Consider the following 18,396-nt stretch of genomic DNA (forward strand, 5'->3'; position numbering starts at 1 on the left):
TCCACAGTCCTGGAAGCAATTTTGCCTCCCAGCTTCCTTTGTGCTTCCTCCATGTGCTAACATATCTTTCCTACAAGCCACTTAATCAGAGGATAAGCAGTTCCTGAGGCTTACAATGAAGAATTCCAACTAAGAAGGCAGACTCCTGACACCTACTAAGTCAGAATCTCTGGGTGATTCCTATACATACTGAAGTTTGAGAACCTGTGCTATTATTGGACTCTGAGACACCTCCCAGCTCTAATACTCTGTTTCTATGGTTGACTGGTTTTATGGACTCCTGGGTCTTCTCCATGTCCTAAGACCCACTGGGCACAGTTTTCAGAAGCTGAAGCAATCTCTCTGATGTGGAGAGAGGAGAGCTCACATGCCCCAAATCCCCTTTCCTTCCCCCCCCCCACCCCCTCACTATGCTACACTCACACCTGCCGCAGGTGTGTCGCCTGAGCCTGGGTGTCCAAAGCAGCCCTCAGGCAGAGAGCTGACACCATCTTTCCTGCCTTTTCCAGGAATGCTGACTACACTGGAGGGAAAAAAAAGCGATATTCTACTGTATTTCATGGATGACTTTCTAGCAAAAGGCAAGTATGAAATTATGGAATATGGGATGTTACATTTAAATCAAAAGGCATCATCTTCCCACCCTTCCCTGAATGGAAAAGGGAAAAGAATTATGTTCCACAATATCCAAGTTGTTTCTATAATGACCAGTAGCTTTTTAGCAAGAGAGCAAACACTTGGCACAGCGATGCGTTGTCAGGCTCCACTCAGGCTGAGGGAATGTGCTTGCTTTGAGTGCTGATGCCCCTGGCAATCTCGGACATGGTGGTGGCCCCTGGCCTGAGGGGGTGAGGCTGCCGGCTTAGTGGCTCGAGCGGACGGACGGGAGGACGGAACTGCCTTGGCCCTTTTGGGGGCCGGCAGCCGTGCTGAAATGGAGGTGAGCAGAGAGGAAGGGGAATTGTCCTCAGAGCAGCCCATGGGAAAGTGGGAGCATTTCTCATGCCTGTACTGTGGCAGAACCTCTTTGCTGGTTTCCCTGGCCTTGATGTGCCACATGCCACCGTCACCAACCTTCTTAAAATACCACTCTCATCAGGTTAGTTCCCACTCTTGAGAAGTTCCACAGCCGCCCTCACCTACGGTATAGAACCAGTTCCAAACTCCTCGGTCTGCCGTACAAAGCCCACCCCAGCTTGGCCTCAACTTGTCTTCCCAGATCTGGTCCCCACTGTCCCCACAAGGCCCCTCAAATGCTCACGGACCTTCCCCTCCAGCCCCACGGTGCCTTGCTCTCTTCCCAGGGCCTTCCCCACATACTTACTTCAGGCTTTTGCCGTAAGGATTTCTCCTTCCTGCTGTCAAGCTCTACCCTTCCCTGACCTAGGCCCTCCTTTCCAGCTATTCAGATCTTGGGTTGCCTGAAGAGGGATCCTCATTGCTCTACCTTGACCCTCCACCAACATGGATGTTCTCTACTCCTTGGTCAACCCCTAATGGCCCCTACCAGCTGGTGGGTGACAAGAGTCGCAGAGTCTGACAGAGGGTGTGTCTCTGGAAGCTGTTCGCTGTGTGGTTTCTCTAAATGTTGTTGGCTCTGCAACCCGGCAAGGTTTTTTTATGACTAGGGATAATGCACATGAAGTGTCTACCAGGAAGTAAGGCACACAGTTGGTGCTCAGCAAGTAGTTGCTAGTGGTAATAGTTGCACTCATTACCTTAAATTTTTAAATTGCTGTGTAAGGGGCTGATCCCCCCAACATGACTATTGGTGTCTTCACTATCCCCCTCAGCTATGGTACTTAGCTCACTTTTGAGTCCTTAGAAGGGGCTTAGAACATATTTTCCTGGTTCTCTGGGTGTTCATGTTAAAAGTTCACTAGCTTTCCTCAAGTTAAATAACAAAGGTGATGAGACCTGTAACCTGCTCTGCACTCAGCTGACAAGCCAGCTTCACAGAGCCCGGGACAAATCCACATGACAGTCACAGGGTAGAGTCAGTGTGTGCTTCTGAGAGGGGAACCCCTGAGAGTCTGTCTTCATCTGAAGGCCAGAGTCTTTGCTGAGGTGCCTGAGAACACCAGCAGCTTGCTAAGGAAACCACTTAGCTGTCAAAGCACATCGCCGTCTCTCCGGTCAGGGGCATCAGCCAACATCGCAGAGAAAGGCACAGTGAGCTCCTGGGAGTTCAGTGCTGATAAGTGATTTGTGAATGTCACGTAGACCCCAGGGTGGACGCCAATGTAGATGGAAGTCACCCCTATTTCAAAGCAATGGAACATTGTAAAACGTCCAGCTTGCTTGTATAAGCTCATGTACCACATTTTTAAACTTATAAACAGTAAAAATGACTATAAATCTATTTGTCCATGTCACACCACAATAATTAAACTTCTTCTCCACTAAAAACAACTTCCTTTGCTTTTTTTTTTCAAAGACTAGTAATCTCATCATCCCCCTCAGTCCATCCAAGGACACCTCCTTTCTTGTAGCTGTTGATTCTACCAGTCAACCCACAAGTATTTATCATGCTTTGCTGTGTGCCCATAGCCCTTAGGGGAGCCATGAAAGACAACAGAAGAAAACATGGCCTCTGTCCTCAACTTAAAATTCTAGTGTTCTGTCAGATCTGCACAGCCCTTCATTCGGTAGCCAGCCAGACAACAAATATTTATTAAACACTGCTCTGTGCCTGGGATACAGAGGATGCATGAGCCAGGCAAGGGCTTGGTTCTCATAGGGCCTATATGCCCCTAGGAGATGGAGGCAATCAGCAAGGAAACAATATTGTAAGTTCAGACCATGGAAAGTGATATGAAGGAAATCAGGTAAGAGACAAGGAGGTGGGCCTGGAGGGGCCGGAGGCCAGAGAGAGCCTTTCCAGAGAGGTGGCATGTCTGTCTGTCAAAAGTGCTAAGATCTAAGAGAAGAGACTTAAAAATCCCTTCCAGCAGGGGGCCTGCCCATAAACCCTGGAGAAATGCAAGGGAGTATGGGAATGAGCCCAGAGCTGCTGTCTGCTGGAACCTTCTATGTCTCTTGGCCAAGGGCTCTATGTTATTCATAGCATCAGGCACAGTCCCTGATCCACAGAAGATGCTGAATGACAGTGATGAGGAACTGTATTCACCACTCACTACATGCCAGACAATGTATTGAGTACTTACCATGTGTTACTTCTCTTAATTTTCACAACGTCCATTTGAGGAAGGTACTAGGGTCACCACATGACAGACCAAAAGAGGTTTTCACAGAAGATAAGCAAGAGCTGGAATGCAAACCCGGACACTCCTGTTTCTGGACCCCTGGAATCTTATGCTACAATGCATGTATGCATGCAGGCAAGCATGAATGAATGAATGGCCCTCCACTTAATCTCTTTAATTTCTAGGAGGGATACAGAGGTGGAGGCTCCATGCTCCGGGCTTTGGAATGTTGGAAGTCGTTTATTGAATTACACTTGATGCACAGCTACACCCAGGCATTGACCGTTTTTTCATTACACAGACAGCAACTTGTCTCAGAAAAGAGGCAGTCCAAGAAAGTTTACTTTTGGAGGTCTGGGAAATCAAATAGTAAAAGAAATGACATTTTTTCCTCCTATGTAGCTCATTAGTTTCCATGAAACTTCTGTGAAAGCAGACTCAAATTTTCTTTCCTTATCATTATAAATGAATCATAATATTGACAGATTGTGTACACTACCCTGTGATGGTCAGGAAAGATCCCAGACCTGGGCTGGAAATGAGGCTCCAGCTGTGATAAGGTGAGAAGCCAGTAACCCATCTCAGGCATCAGGACTGGCTCATCCCCTCTGCTGCCCTGGGAGCCCCACTTTCAGCCGAACTCTGTGCCTGTGCTCCCACAGATTCCTTCTCGTGGATGGCCCTGTCTGCTTCCCCATCTGTGTGAACCTCCTTCCTTTTTCAGATCCATCTCGAACACCTGATTCCTCCACCTGTTTTTGTCATTTGCATGTGTAGTTCAGGCTGCTTAGCAGGTTGTGGGCAAATAATTCCCTCTAATTCATCTTTTTGCACCTATTAGCTCTAGTGCAGCAGGGGGGATACTGTGCTCAGTGAACCCTGCTGAATTCAATCTGATGGTGCTCCCACCTGGAAGAGGCAGGGCTTGCTCTAAGCTCACTCCTGGAACTTCACATAGTAATAACAACAGCTGACTTTTACTGAGTGCTTAGTGCCTAATAAACATCTCTGTTATTTATGACATTTGCCTTATGACAACCTGGAAGGAAGGCTTTATTATTATTATTATTTTATAGTTGGATACTAAGCTGTTGAGAAAGGCGTCCTTTACATTTGGTCAAACAGCTAATAAATGACAAAACTAGGATTCCAACTCATTTCTACCTGGCTTCAAACCTTTCTCTTACCTGACACTTGACCTCTTTGATGCCTCCTCAGGTACTGGTCCTCAGACTCCTCTTTACACCTTCCTAATCCTCTCCTAACTTCAGCCCCTGCATTCCAGCCCTTCTGTCTCTGATCTCTTGGACACAGCACACTCCCCAGCTGCCCTCCGCAGGCCCTAAATTCTCTACTACCCACAATTGCTTAAGCCACTGTGTCACCCAACATTCCACTGCTACGTGCTGCTTAAACTCCCATTTCCTAGATTGTGAGATTGTACATTGCTTTTAATTTAACTAGCTCACACCAAAGTGTGAGTGACTATTAGCCCCTTAAAGTTCTGTGGGAATTTGCCATTTAATAAGAGGATATTTGTCCACTCAAAGAACTGAATCTGAATGTGTTCTCAAAGGAGAAACCCAAAATATGTAAGCAATGGCAGCATCTCCTAATTACAGGCATAGTCTTCTCCAAGATGACCCCTTGAACTCTCATTTATTTGTGTGTCAGAAGGCCTATACCCATATATTTGCTTAAAAAAGGCCTAGTGAGTTCATGGTCAGACCCCATTCACATACCCTTATCAAACAATTCAACTACCTCCTTAATGTACACTTTTCATTACGATCCTATCATTGTTTGTTTGTTTCAGGTTAGTTTCTGAAATTCAGGCCCACAGGACAAATCCCCTTGCTGCGCACAGCATGAGGTGGTCGGTCAGATAGAGGTTCTCACAAATTCACAGCAGACACCTAATCCTCAGCTTTGTCCACCTGGCGTTTTCCCAGAAAAGACCTAACAAACCATGCCTCGCTGGGGGTGGCATCAGAGCAGCCCCTTTAAAACCAGAGCAAAGGCCTCTGCATGGCTCTGGAAAATCCCGTGCTCCACTCAGACTCAGCCCCGCCTTGGTGACCCTGGCTGTCAACATCTGGAGCCCATTTCCCACTCTGAAGAGCCACCCTGTGCCCATAATTGGGCCTGGTGATGTGGCCAAGAGAACGTGGGGAGGGCCCCTGCCGGCTGGGAGGGATTGTGCCAGTGCTGGATTACCTGATATGAAGAGCCAGCCAGAGCTGAGGGCACCCGCTGGACAGAGCACATCAAAAAGAGTTTTTAAAAATCACGTAAAGCTTGATATTTCAGTAAAAGCATTAAGAAAAATATTAGAACATTTTGGAACTTTCTTAAATGTATGTTTTGGTTAATTTTGTTTTTATTTTAGATTACTTATGGAGGAGCATCATATCCTCTTCAGTGCTTAAGACTGCAAAGGTGCTGCCCAGTCCTGAGCCAGGGAATGGAGAGCTATATTATCTTGGACTAGAGTTGCGGACATGGATACAATGCCATTTGGCGTCCCCTGATATCTTACGTAGGCCTGAATTCTAGCCTCTAGCTAGCACAGCTCCCGGAATATCGGAGCTCAGAAAATGTGTGCTGCCTGACTTCATTTGGCCCTGCAGGTCCATTGCTGTGGGTATCACGTCAGCCAACCCAGCAACCTGGGGCGCCCCCTGCGCATGGCAGCAGAGAATGATGGGAAGAGAGACTGTCACCACTCTCGCCCCCCACCCTCTCTGCTCCGGTGCTCATTCTGCTCATCTTCCAAACTGGGATACTGGGAGGTGACAAGGCTGGAGTGGTGGAAGTAATAAAACTCCGTTGGTCAATACCAGGTGTACCTCAGCTGTCTTTGGTGTATTTGATGGATGTTACTCTAGGCTCACCAACATTTTTTTTTTAAACCCAGAGTGACAATTTCTCCAGCCTTCTACCTTTATCTCTCGGCTCATCCTCTCTTCCATTCCTACCCCATGGCTCTTCCTTGGTCTCTGAAATGCTCCCCTGAGTCCTCGCCCAGAAAGGGGCCCATCTTTCTAATTCTAGGAGTCCTAGCTCACATTAGATGTCACGCACCCCTGGCCTGCACACACAGTCCGTGAAGGGAGACGTCACTGCTGCCACATGAAGGCCATTCTTCCACAGCTTCCAGGTGCCAAACGTGTCTGCATCATGACTGCTGGACATTAATGTCGGAGGCCCTGAGTGATTGTCTTGTACTGCTCGGGAAACAGCTTGCCGAGGGCTTAGTCCCGCCCCCTACCCGTAGCAGATGCCCCATCAACCCATCACATAGGGAGAAAACAGTGAAGCTAGTTACAGGTCCAGGAAGCCTGGAACCTAATTTTATGGGACAGGCGAGAAGTCAGAAAAGGAATGAATTCAGTCCAAAAGCCTTATGATTGAGGGCCTGCTCAATTCCAGGCCCAATTCTAGGCACTGAGATGAATAAGGAGATGGTGAGCTAACTCCTTTTTCTGAAGGAAGGGTTTGAGCTTGGGTAGGACAGATGTAGGTAAGCAACTGCCACAGCAGGGGCAAAACATGTTTATTGTAGGGGCAGCAAAGGATGGGGAGTGGCTTTGGGCTGGAGGTACCAAGGGTGGCTTCTTTGAGGGAACATTTGAGCTTTGCATTGAAAGATGAGTGGGATTTCAATCAATGAAAATAAAAATCAGTCATTTAAGCCAGGAGGATGACTGATGGCAGGTCATGCAAATGGGTGTCAGCTGGGGCCATGACTTTGTTCAGTGTGGCTGCAAAGCATAGGTGTTAGATAATTCGGGGTTAGATGATAGAGAAAAGGCTGGAAACAAAGACTTAGCATCACATTCTGGAGGGCTTTACAAGTCAGGCTGAAGAGACCAGGATTATTCTGTTTAAGAACCCTGGATTGACCTGATCCTATGGGCTTTCCTCTGGAGAGATTAATTTGAAGGTCAAGGGAGGGTGGACAGGAGGCAGACGGTGAAAGGGAAGCAGGGAGCCCATGAGGAGGCCACTTGTGTGGCCGTCCCAGGCTCCATTTCAAACCTTGTGTCCAAATGATGTGGAGTTATAGATGACTTCACTGCAATCAAAGAACATTAAATAGCAATAACATAATGATAACAGGTACACTATAGAGTGAGTACAAAACAGGAACAGAAGGATAAACAATTGTCAGTTGTCCACCCTGGATATTCTACAAGAAATATTTCCTTGCAACCGGATGCCTTGGCTACCTAAGCACAATTGAGACCATTTACCTCCCTTTCCTAAGTGACAATGCAAATCACTGCAGTAACAGAAAGGTTAATCGGCTGGGGAGGAAAGCAAACACACATGTGGGCATCTTCTGAATGTTTCCTGTAATTGGCATGGGTTACTGAGAGGTACCATTCAGGTTTTAGTGATCTCAGTTATTTATCATACAGGCCAAAGGGACAGCTGTTTGTATTCTTTGGAGCAAAGCTGCTCTATAAACCTTCAGTTTTATTATCACAGTAATTTGGAAATTTATAATAAACATTACATTGCACTAGTGTCACATTGCAAGCACTCAGCCATTCCCAAAGAGCAGGTCTTGTGTTGAAACACAATTTATAGGGTCAGCGAAAAATGAAACCAAAGACTCCTAAAAGTAGCCTTCGGATGTTTCAGGAGACTAATCACTATAAAATTCAAGGCTTAAGGGGAAAAAAAATGCAGAATTCATTCTCTCTACATAAAGGTTGGGGTTGAGCAGATCACCACTGAGCCCTCACTGACTTGAAGGGCACGGGCTTGAGCTGCTAAAGATCCTTGATCTGCTAAAGGCCTGGTGCAAGGAGCCGAGACCCAAGACATCACACGCTGTTACCAGGCCAACCCCAACCTGAGAGATAAGACACAACATGATAACCAGTTCAAGCGAGAGAGGGACGAGTCAGCAGAGGCTGCAGGAGGTGACAGAGGGCTCACGGGGGCAGGAGGATGCCGCAGACTTACATTCACAGGCATGAATCTATGTGTTCATAGGCACTAAATCTGTTTTCCTTCCTGCACACTGCTTCTCAGGATCATTTCTTCCAGGAATTCTGGCTCAGATTACTCCGTTGGTCTTAGATGAATCCCCCAGACCTTTAAGTACCATTGTATTTCTCAGTCATTTATAGTTGATTCTTTGGTTTCATTTTCTGTTTCATTTGTGATGATTGCTGCTCACACTCCCTCCTCTGCAGGCAGGTGCGGCCTGCCCATGTCAGTGTCTGAGTTTCCTGAGGGGAAGCCAGTCCTCTCTGTTCATAAGATAGTACCCATGACTGATGGGCTTGGGCCAGCAGACTTGAGGCACCTGTAAGGCGGAAGTGACATCGCAGCACAGATGTCATGCACAGGAGAGGGTACAGAGAGCATGGTGAGAGGAGGTAGATACTGACCAAGCCCCCCAATGGTCCATGCTTCTCCTGGTCCTACCTAATCTACACCTCTCCATTTCTCCCAAAGTAGGGTTCACACACTTGGAGAAAAGACCTGATGCCTATTGGTGAGTTACCAGACAAGAAGGTGTGGACAGGCTGAAGGGGGAAGCCCCACATCCTCCTGCAGAGCCCTCAGCCTTGAAAGAACCCCAAAGGAGCGTGTTTGTCGGGGTGCAAGCCACGTTCACCATGCAGGGGCCACTGGCGTCTCCTTCTGAGTCTCAGGCAATGACACACTTTGCACACAGAAGTTCAGCTTTCCCAGCATGCTCTCTTCCTGACCCCCACCACATCCCCTCTTAATGTTTCAGTTCCTGCTCCTGGCCTCAGAATGGTTATGAGGAACTACAATTCTCCAGGGCTTCTGGCCCCCTCTGGGCCCCACCTGTCACCTTGGGACCTGCCTCAGTCCACAGCACCAGATGGCTGGTGCCTGCATTTTGGTACTGACCCAGTATCTCCTGGGGACTCCTGGCCAAAAAAAATCAATGGGACATCTGAGGCCTTTTGTCTGCCCCCAGGTTTTTTAAAAATCAGATTTGAACCCATTGCTGGCCTTCCAGCAGAAATGCATGTTGTGCATCGCTTGGTGAGATGGTCTAGCTGCCCTCTTTTTCAGGCGGGCCCTCTGGAGGGGCAGGGCCTCACTCCTGCCCCCATGGTGAAAAACCCATGGTGCTGGGGTTGGGAATCCTGCCTGGAGCATCCTGGGCCTTCCCCAGCCCCCTGTGGCCATCACCCCTCTGCTTCTGCAGGAAAACACACCCTTCTACTGGTGCCACCAGAGTCCCCACACACTACTCCACTCTCCACTGCATTTCGCGTCTTCTCATGCTCCACTCACACAGCACTCTTCTCTAACCAGGCATCTCTCTAAAACAGTACATCTTTCCCCACTTCCTGCTCATTCCCTCCAGAGCCCTTACCTCGATTTAAAAATGATCTCTTTATTCATTTGCTTACTAGATTGCTGATTCTTCCCACTAGACTGGAAAGCCCATCAGGGAAGGTCCCCTGCCATTCATTCCCAGTTTCTAGCACAGTACCTGCCTCACAGTTAATGACGTCAAATATTTATTGAATGAATGGAGGAAGGACTGAGTAAAGTGGGTGAATGAATGAATGATAGTACTTAAGGACACTGGATGATAAATGTTTGTTCCCCCCTGCCCCCCTGGACAGTGGGAGATGTTTCTAAATAGGAAACTGTTCATCATAGTGCTATATCACACTGCCCACACAGGCTTGACATTTGCAATAAATCTAGGTTGAATTGACTAAAATCAAATCAGAGGAGATGGATCAGGGCTTCACCAGCATGACTGGATACCCTGGAGGCAGCTCACAGGCAGGCTGGGCACACAGAAAGTGATGGGGCAAGGATGCACCTCGGGAGTCCGGGTTGGGGGCAGCCCAATGAGGGCGTGGACACATCCATGCAGAAGGAGTGGGCTGGGGCACAGAGAAACCCAGCCCAGAAGGCAGGGAAAACAATTCCAGTCCTACTTTCCTTTAACTGTGGATGTGACCTCAGGTAAATGACCTCTTCTCTCTGCACCTTGGTTTGTCCATCAGTAAAATGAGTGGGACAGACTAGATTAACCATAAGGTTCCTTATGACTGAACACATTGCATGGTGCAAAGTCTGACATTCAAAAATCAATGCCAGTAAAAAGGGAAGGTAACAAGCATTCCTCTCTGGAGCTGATTCACTGCAGGCTGGGCCATGCCTCCCCCTACTACGCACACTCCTGTACGTGTGCACACCATGTGCACAGAGAGACCAAGCCAGCCCAGGGTCCATCCCCCTCTACAGCCAGAGAAGAGCCAGGGGAAGAGGGCAGGGGAAGCACATCCTCAAGGCTTCCTGTGGGATGTCATGTCCCGGAAAAGACTAAGGCCAGACCAGAGGAGAGGGAGCCCTTCCTCCAGTGGCCTGGGCCACTTCCACCAACAGCTCTGGGAAAACGCCCTCAGAGCCCTGGGCAGAAATCCCAGCTTGGCACGTTCTTCCTCCTCCCTAGAAATAGAGCTGCCTGTCCCACAGCCACCAGAAAAATGTAACTTTAACAAGGAGGTAGAAGTAAGCCACATCTTCCTCATAAGGCCTCCCCGGCCCTGAAAAGCCCAGTATGAGGTCTGTGCCTCTGTCAGGGGAATGCAAGTTGCAAGAAATGCAAGTTCAATGGCATAAAATCAAGCTGGGGTACTAGGTTAGGACTTCACAGACATGCTGAACATGCAGGGGGCAGCCTCAGGGGTGACAGATAAACTGATAAGATAGGGATGCACGGCTCTCCATGTCATCTCCAGATGATGCTGTATTTTTGATATTTTTAAATGACTACCTTGTAAATGGTGACATAAGTACCCATATCAAAAGCTTCAATTTTGACTCTAATCTTACAAAGCCTAAAATATGTATTATCTGGCTCTTTTCAGAACTTTGTCACCCCTGGCCCTAAGCAGTGGTGAGTCGCCCTGCCACTAGTAAAATCAGAACTCTTTCTGCGGTCCTGGGGTGGAGCAGCCTGTAGTCTGGACTCTGTCCTCATCATGCCGATGGGGACAGGGCAACCATTCTCCTCCAGCCCCCCACTCTGTTTCCTGCATCCTGAGTGCCCTCCCCTCTTCCTAGTCTCCCTTCGTGGTCCTCAGAAGCTTCTGTTTTCTACTTATCCCTCCTCACCCTCCCACTCCTGACCTATAACACCTCACTTTGGATCCCCCTACAAGCCCCTTGTTCATCTACTGTTTTGCATGGTAGGCTTTTGTTCCAAACTGACTGCATACCCAATGGGACCGGAAGCATCTAAGAGCAGGGACCGCATCCTATATTTGTTACCGTATCGCCAGCACACTGAGTGCTGGGCCCAGATGCTATCGAGGAGATATTTGCTGATGAAGTCTAACCCCAGAGAAGAGCACTTGTCTCCCAGGATCACACTCCACTGTGCACAAGACTGCCGTTTTGGATGGGACGTGGGGCAAGGTGTCCCTGCACCCAGAGAAACACTCTGCTCCATCTACTCCGAGCCTGGGAGCTCATACCATTAATGCTAGAGTAAGTCAAGCCCAATTTTGTGGACAGATTCCTCAAAGGCTGGTGCTCTGGTTCAACTGCCTCTCTAGGGAGTGGTCTCAGGTGGGGAAAATCAAGGAGCTGGGGCTCTTAGAGCACATGAAAATATATTATTTTCAGAATCTGTCATTGTTTCAGGGTCCACAAGCATATGGACAGTAGTAGAAAGAAAGTAAGTAGTGAAAATGAGGGCCCAGATACTCTGCAGCAGAGAACGTGTCCCCACACAGATGTAGTATACCTCCGCCCTCCGAGCTGTGGCTGCCAAAGCTGCTAGATTATAAACCCAGGGATGCTTTCCCATCATGGGAGACAAGACGTAACATCTGGATAAAAAGCTTGGCTGAGGCCACTTATCTAATCTCCTCAGGAAGGTAAAGGCTGTGGAAAATCAACGACACAGAGGAGAGGGTGGGTGAGCACAGGAAGGGGCCCTTACCTCAGGCAACCTGCGTAAGAGACCTCACATCTGGGTTCCTTTACTGCTAATCACATGAACAGGCAGCCCTTGATGGCTGGCTGGAGTGAAGCAGTAGCGTCTACTTCTGGAATCATAGCAGTAGGTGCACTGACTGAAGCAGGAGTTGGAAATACTTGCTCTGCCTGGTGGGGGCCCCTCCCAGTGCCCAGAACAGATGCCATGTCACTGGCCTCCAGAATGAGAGGTTGCAGCAGGGGTCTGGGGTGCCCAAGGTCCCTGGCTAGGACCACCCTGATCCTCTCTGTTGCCTGCTCTGCGGGATTCCCTCCTCTCAAGCAAAATAGGGAGACTCACTCTCATTTCCTAGGCTCTCTCCCTGGGGATTTGTGCACCCACATACTAGACATTTAAAAAATTCAGTCTGTTCCATTTGGACCAACATCTTGGACACAGCTAACACCTGGGGGTCATTCGCTGTTTGTTGTTCAAGCCTAAAGGAACTGACCTGAAGGACAGAGGTGGTGACTTCTCCTTGGTCTTTAAGGGAAGGCTCCTGAGGGCTACCCCAGTCCCCGTCACCAGGTGTGCATTAAACTGCACACACTAGCACTAAAGCCACAGAGGGTTTGCAGGTGAGGCTGTGTGGAGCTGAGCTTTGGCAAAATGCCCTGTTTTGGGGAGCGCCGTAAGTTATGAACAAATCAAGTGTCTCTGTCCTTCCTTGGCTTCAGCATGCACCGAAAAACAACAGAGCCCTTCCTGCCCAACCCTTGTTTCCTCAGAATTGCCATTAACAGATCCTGGCTGGAAATGACTCTAGGCAGTCACAGACACTGGCTTTTATTATTGTGTTGGCGTGTCATTGAAATCCCAAATTCCCAGACATCGATTTAGTAGATCCTCCCTCGCCCCCTGGAGCACTGGATGCACCCTGAGGAGGAGACAGCAAGCTCGCTGTAATCATGGGGGAGGTGTGAGTGTGGATCACCAGCCTCCCTGGTGAGGAGGTTCGGAACCTGGGGCACCCTGCAAACAGCTCATCCCAGAGGAAAACTGCAGTCCCTGTTTCAGCTCCTGCGAGGCTCTACTACACCATCCAGTGAACACGCAACAGAAGGTTCACTCTGAGTTTAGGTGAGGCCACATGGGTAGGAACTAGCCTTTAATGCGGACAAGCAAATCCTACCATCTGGCTTCTTTCCACCTCTGTCCTCCACAAAGGCGGCGTGTTCTACCCCTCTGCAGCCCGGCTGTAGGGGACAGCAGAGCCACAGAGTGCTCTTCGGTCCCTCTGAGACTTTCGCGCCAGCGCTGCACTTCTGTAAACATGCTTCATGCCTATGAGAATGAGGCTTGCTTCTCTGAGCTGGTGAGAGCCATGTTAAGTAGAGCTTATACCCTGCAGACAAAGGAGAGTTCCAGCCCCAGCCCCAGTGCAGGGTGGGAATCTGCCCTGCCTGGCTTCATCCTCATTCCACTGATGGCTGGGTCTAAAACCGCACCAACAGACCAGACAGCGCATTGCAGGGGTGACCATGTGTGTCCCAAATGGCCCAAGACACAGAATCCACCCCTCCACCTGTGAGGCACAGAAGGGGCCCCGCAGGAAGGTGATGACTCCTTTTCTAAATTTTCTGTCCCAGGCAAGGTGGCCTTTACTGTGACTCCCAAACCACAAACAGCAAGTGACAGACTATTTTTGTAAATTTCAAAGAGTACATCAGCTGTCAAAAAACTAACACTTGCCTTAACCAAGCAACATTTTATTTCCTGGGATAAAAATAAGGAGAATGAACTTATCAGAAGTCTTCCTCCAACATCATGAAAATGTTTTTCCAAAGAAAGTCACAAGAATTGTTTAAGGCGCATAGAAAAAAAGACTTGCCTTTCTTCCAGAACATTCCCTGACCTAGACACAAAGCACCAATATCACATCCCAGAAAAGAGAGAGGCTTGCAGACAGGAACCAGAACAGCCATAACCAGGGTCTCTGGCTCTATTATAAGGGTCACAGAAAAACATCACAATAACTCTCGTTTCCATAAATACGACATATGTCTTGAAAATATATCCAAAATATCTCCATCTGAACTACCATACAAAAGTCCACTCAGCAGCCGTAAAAATAATATTTTCCCCTATACACAAATATAATCATATGTAAAGAAAATTTGGAACCCACGGATGGGGCGGGGGTTACAAAATCTCTTGGGACCTGGGCTATTTAAAGTCATTTTTGTTTGGGTTATCCCTCTGCTGGGTATAGGAAACTGGCTACAAATACATCCATTTCACAGTGCTTACCATTTCAACAGCTCCTGCGTCATGGAATGTGGTAGTTTTTAAAAATAGGTGACCCATGGTGTCATGGAAAGAAGAGGAAAAATGGGGGGACTGAAGGAGAGGAGAAAGAAGGGGGGAAAGAGTGAGCAGAGGGACAGATTTAGGTTACAGGGTGGCTTGAAATACTCTGCGGTATGAAGTAGATGCCCAGGTTCAGGAGGCCTCCACTGCCCCCACCCCACAACCACCATTCCGCCTGGACCCCTTACAAATCCGTTTCCCGGCTGGTGTCCAGGCAGAGGGCATACAGGGACCTCCGCAAGTCCACATTGCTCTTGGCCTTGAGGTCACACTTCTCTAGGGGGCAGCTTCCCCTTCGGGCTCCATCCACATTCTCCAGGGACCCCCCAGCCTTGCAGAGGGACCCCTTGCTCCAGCTGGCCTTCCGCTGGCCTCTGATGTCCATCCCGGTCCCCTGGCTCTGGCTGCCCTGCTCTTCCTTAAGGGCTGCCTGCTCCGCATGGTCCGTTTCCCGGTGGTAGAAGTAGTTGAAGTTGGAAACAATGACAGGCACGGGCAGGGCGATGGTGAGGACCCCTGCGATGGCACACAGAGAGCCCACGATCTTGCCCCCAACGGTGACGGGCCTCATGTCCCCATAGCCCACCGTGGTCATGGTGACCACTGCCCACCAGAAGGCATCCGGGATGCTGGAGAAGTGGGTCTCCTGGTTGTCGGCCTCTGCGAAGTAGACGGCACTGGAGAAGAGGATGACTCCGATGAAGAGGAAGAAGATGAGCAGCCCCAGCTCCCGCATGGACGCCTGCAAGGTCTTGCCCAGGATCTGCAGCCCCTTGGAGTGGCGGGAGAGCTTGAAGATGCGGAACACACGGACCAGGCGAATAACTCTGAGGATGGCCAGGGACATGGCCTGCTGCCCGTTCTGGCCGGCCCCTCCTCCGCCCCCTGGCTGCTGCTCTGCCAGCTCGGTGCCCAGGGTGATGAAGTAGGGGAAGATGGCCACCACGTCAATGATGTTCATGATGTTCCGGGAGAACTCTGCCTTGCTGGGGCAGGCGAAGAAGCGCACAAGCAGTTCAAAGGTGAACCAGATGACACACGTGGTCTCCACAATGAAGAACGGGTCAGCCAGGCTCCTAGGCAGGAGAGGTGCCGCCGTTGGGCCAGAGGGGGGCGCAACTGCCCCGCTGCCATTGGTTCCCCGCGCGGGCCCGAGAGGCCGGTGGGGCAGCGGGGGGTGGCGGAGCAGCTCGCGCTCATCCCTGAATTCAGGCAGGGTCTCCAAGCAGAAGGTGATGATGGAGATGAGGATGACCAAGACTGAGACGATGGCGATGGCGCGCGCGGACCCGGAGCTCTCCGGGTACTCAAAGATAAGCCAGACCTGGCGCTGGAACTCGTTGCGGGGCAGGGGCTTCTCCTCCTCCTTGATGAAGCCCTCGTCCTCACGGAAGCGCTCCATGGCCTCGTCCCCCAGCTGGTAGAAGCGGATCTCATCTGCGAACACGTCCAGGGAGACGTTGACCGGCCTGCGCAGACGGCCACCGGACTGGTAGTAGTAGAGGATGCCATCGAAGCTGGGCCGGTTGCGGTCGAAGAAGTACTCGTTCCTCAGGGGGTCGAAGTAGCGCAGGCGCTTGGCCGGGTCCCCCAGGAGGGTGTTGGGGAACTGCGCCAGGGTGCCCAGCTGCGTCTCAAAGCGTAGCCCGGAGATGTTGATGAGGACGCGCTGGTGGTGAAGGGACCCCGCGCCCAGCGCCTGCTCCTCGGCCATGCCCAGGGCCGGGTCGCCTTCTCCCTCCTCGTCCTCCGGAGGCAGTCGTCTAGGCTGCGGCAGCTCCTGGGGCAGCGGGGACAAAGCCCGCCCTCCTGGCTCTGCGCCCCTTTGCGCGCCGCGCCCCCTTGACGCCTGGTCCTTGAGTCCATCGCTGAGCCAGGCCGTCGGGGGGCACTGGAGCTGTCCCCCTGGGGCTTGGCCACAGCCTGTCCCTGCCCGGACCTCCCCTCCTCTGACGGTCATGGCACCGCCGTTCTCCAGGGGCACCAGGGCGATCTCCATGGTCCGGGGGCAGGGGGCATGCTGCGCCCCTGCAGACCGGCTCCTAACCCCCCTCACCCCACTCCCGGCTCGCGCCCCTCGGGGCACCTGGCGTCGGCTCTTCTCCCACAGTCGGCCTCCCCACTGCAGGGCGGGCCGGGGTTGCTGGCGCGATCCCCTCGCTTGGTCCTGACGTCAAGAAACCGCTGCCCTGCTGTCTGCCTCTCTCTCCGTTCTGGCAGCCCGTTACCAAGCAGCCAGCCAGAAGCCTCCTTCCAGCAGATGCAGCCTTCAGCCGCCCCTCTCTGGCTGCAGCGGCGCGGCCTCCACCCTGCGCCGCTGCCCGCCTCCTCCCCACCCCCATCGCCTCCCTCTCCCTCCCGCCTCCTCTCCAGGGTGTCGTGGCAGCGGGTGTCGCTCCGGAGGGCGCAGCTGGGGCCTCTGGCGAGCGATGGGAGGGAGGGGGGCTGGGAAGGGCGCAGCCGGGCTCTGGGAGGGAGAGGGGAGGGAGCGGAGAGGATGGAGGAACAGGTTGTACGAGAGCGCTGAAACTCCAGGGCAACCACAGGAGAACAGCCCTGGATGTCAGTTCACCTGGGAACCCGCAGAACGCCCGGGGGCCTCAAGGGAAAGTAAATCGCCCTGGGATTAGAGAGAGGAGATTTTGAAATGAGAGGGAGTGTGAGAGACAAGAGACAACAGTCCTTTTTACACTTCTCCTTTGGAGAAATAAGGGTTCTCTCTTCTTTGGGAAGAATTACACACAGAAGGGGTAGGGCGGAGCTTTGGGCCTTTAAAACAATGTATCTTCATACCACTGGAGAAGCATCTCTTTTCCCATCCTCCTACAAACTCACCAAAATGTAACAGGCTGAAACCTTGCAGGGTCCCCCTGCCACTGCCCCCGGGGAAACCCTGACCCCCTCCAGAAAGTGGTGGGTCAGCCAGACAGGCCAGGTAGGCTGCCCAGCCAAGAGACTCCTACCTGGTCTCATATTCCCTGGCCTTGCAACCCCTGAGCTCTTTCCACAAATCCTGTTAGTAAAACCCTTTAACAAGGAAGGGGAGGAAGGGTACAGAGATCCTGATGAGAGCTGTTCCTGCCTCCTAAAGCCTGGGGCTGGCAACTGCTGCCAGCTTTGTGTAGGGGTAGAGGGTAGGGGCTGGTCAAGAAAGGGAGCCCAGGAGGCTGTGGAATCCCAGCTGGAGAATTCCCAGGCATAGAGCAAAAACCCATACTTACCTTGCCCTTATGATGTACCGGGTCCGTTGTTAGCACTTTACAAACATTGACTGGCATGTTCCTATACCAACCTATCTTCTCAGTAGTATTACTATCCCCATTTTAGAGATAAGCAAGATGAGACACAGAGAGATTGGCTGCCTTGCCAACGGTCATACAGGTAGTAAGTGGTAAAGCTGGGATTCCTTCCCGAGCCAGCCAAGTGTGTCCCTGGTCTCTTCACTCCACTTCTCTGCAGAAATGTGCAACTCCCTTTCCAGACACAAGTGCTCCCTCCCTGCGGCATCCCCCCCCTACCCCCCTGGCATCTGGCCTGAGAGGTCCCATTCCCTCCTGCAGGAGGCCGGAGGATGGCTGAGATACAGCTAAGTCCTTCTGAGTTAGGAAACTAAGCTCCGCACCCCTGCCCCTGTGAGATCTCAGTGGGCTTCTAGGGCCAAGGGAAATACTTCCCAAGGCATGTCTGCCAGTTCCAGACGCAGCTCCAGATGTTGGTTGGTTTTAAGTTACAATAAAGTCACCATGTTTTCGAATGCCTATTTTTGGTCCTGTATGGTGTTGGGAGTTTATATAAGTGGATGTTATAGCCTCTTGTCTGTGAATCTATGTACCATAGGGGATATGTGGGAAACTCGATACTAGGTGTACAAGT

General features: G+C 50.9%; 1 protein-coding gene across 1 annotated transcript; it reads right to left on the reverse strand.

Annotated features, from left to right (window-relative positions):
* Positions 1–12,978: 12,978 nt before the first annotated feature.
* On the reverse strand, positions 12,979–18,206 carry KCNA5 (potassium voltage-gated channel subfamily A member 5). The gene has a single exon (XM_073222801.1). The coding sequence runs from the start codon at positions 16,520–16,522 to the stop codon at positions 14,708–14,710; it is 1,815 nt and encodes a 604-aa protein (XP_073078902.1). The 5' UTR covers positions 16,523–18,206; the 3' UTR covers positions 12,979–14,707.
* Between the last annotated feature and the right edge of the window lie 190 nt (positions 18,207–18,396).

This window comes from Manis javanica, chromosome 15 (assembly GCF_040802235.1).
Source record: "Manis javanica isolate MJ-LG chromosome 15, MJ_LKY, whole genome shotgun sequence".
Taxonomy (NCBI): domain Eukaryota; kingdom Metazoa; phylum Chordata; class Mammalia; order Pholidota; family Manidae; genus Manis; species Manis javanica.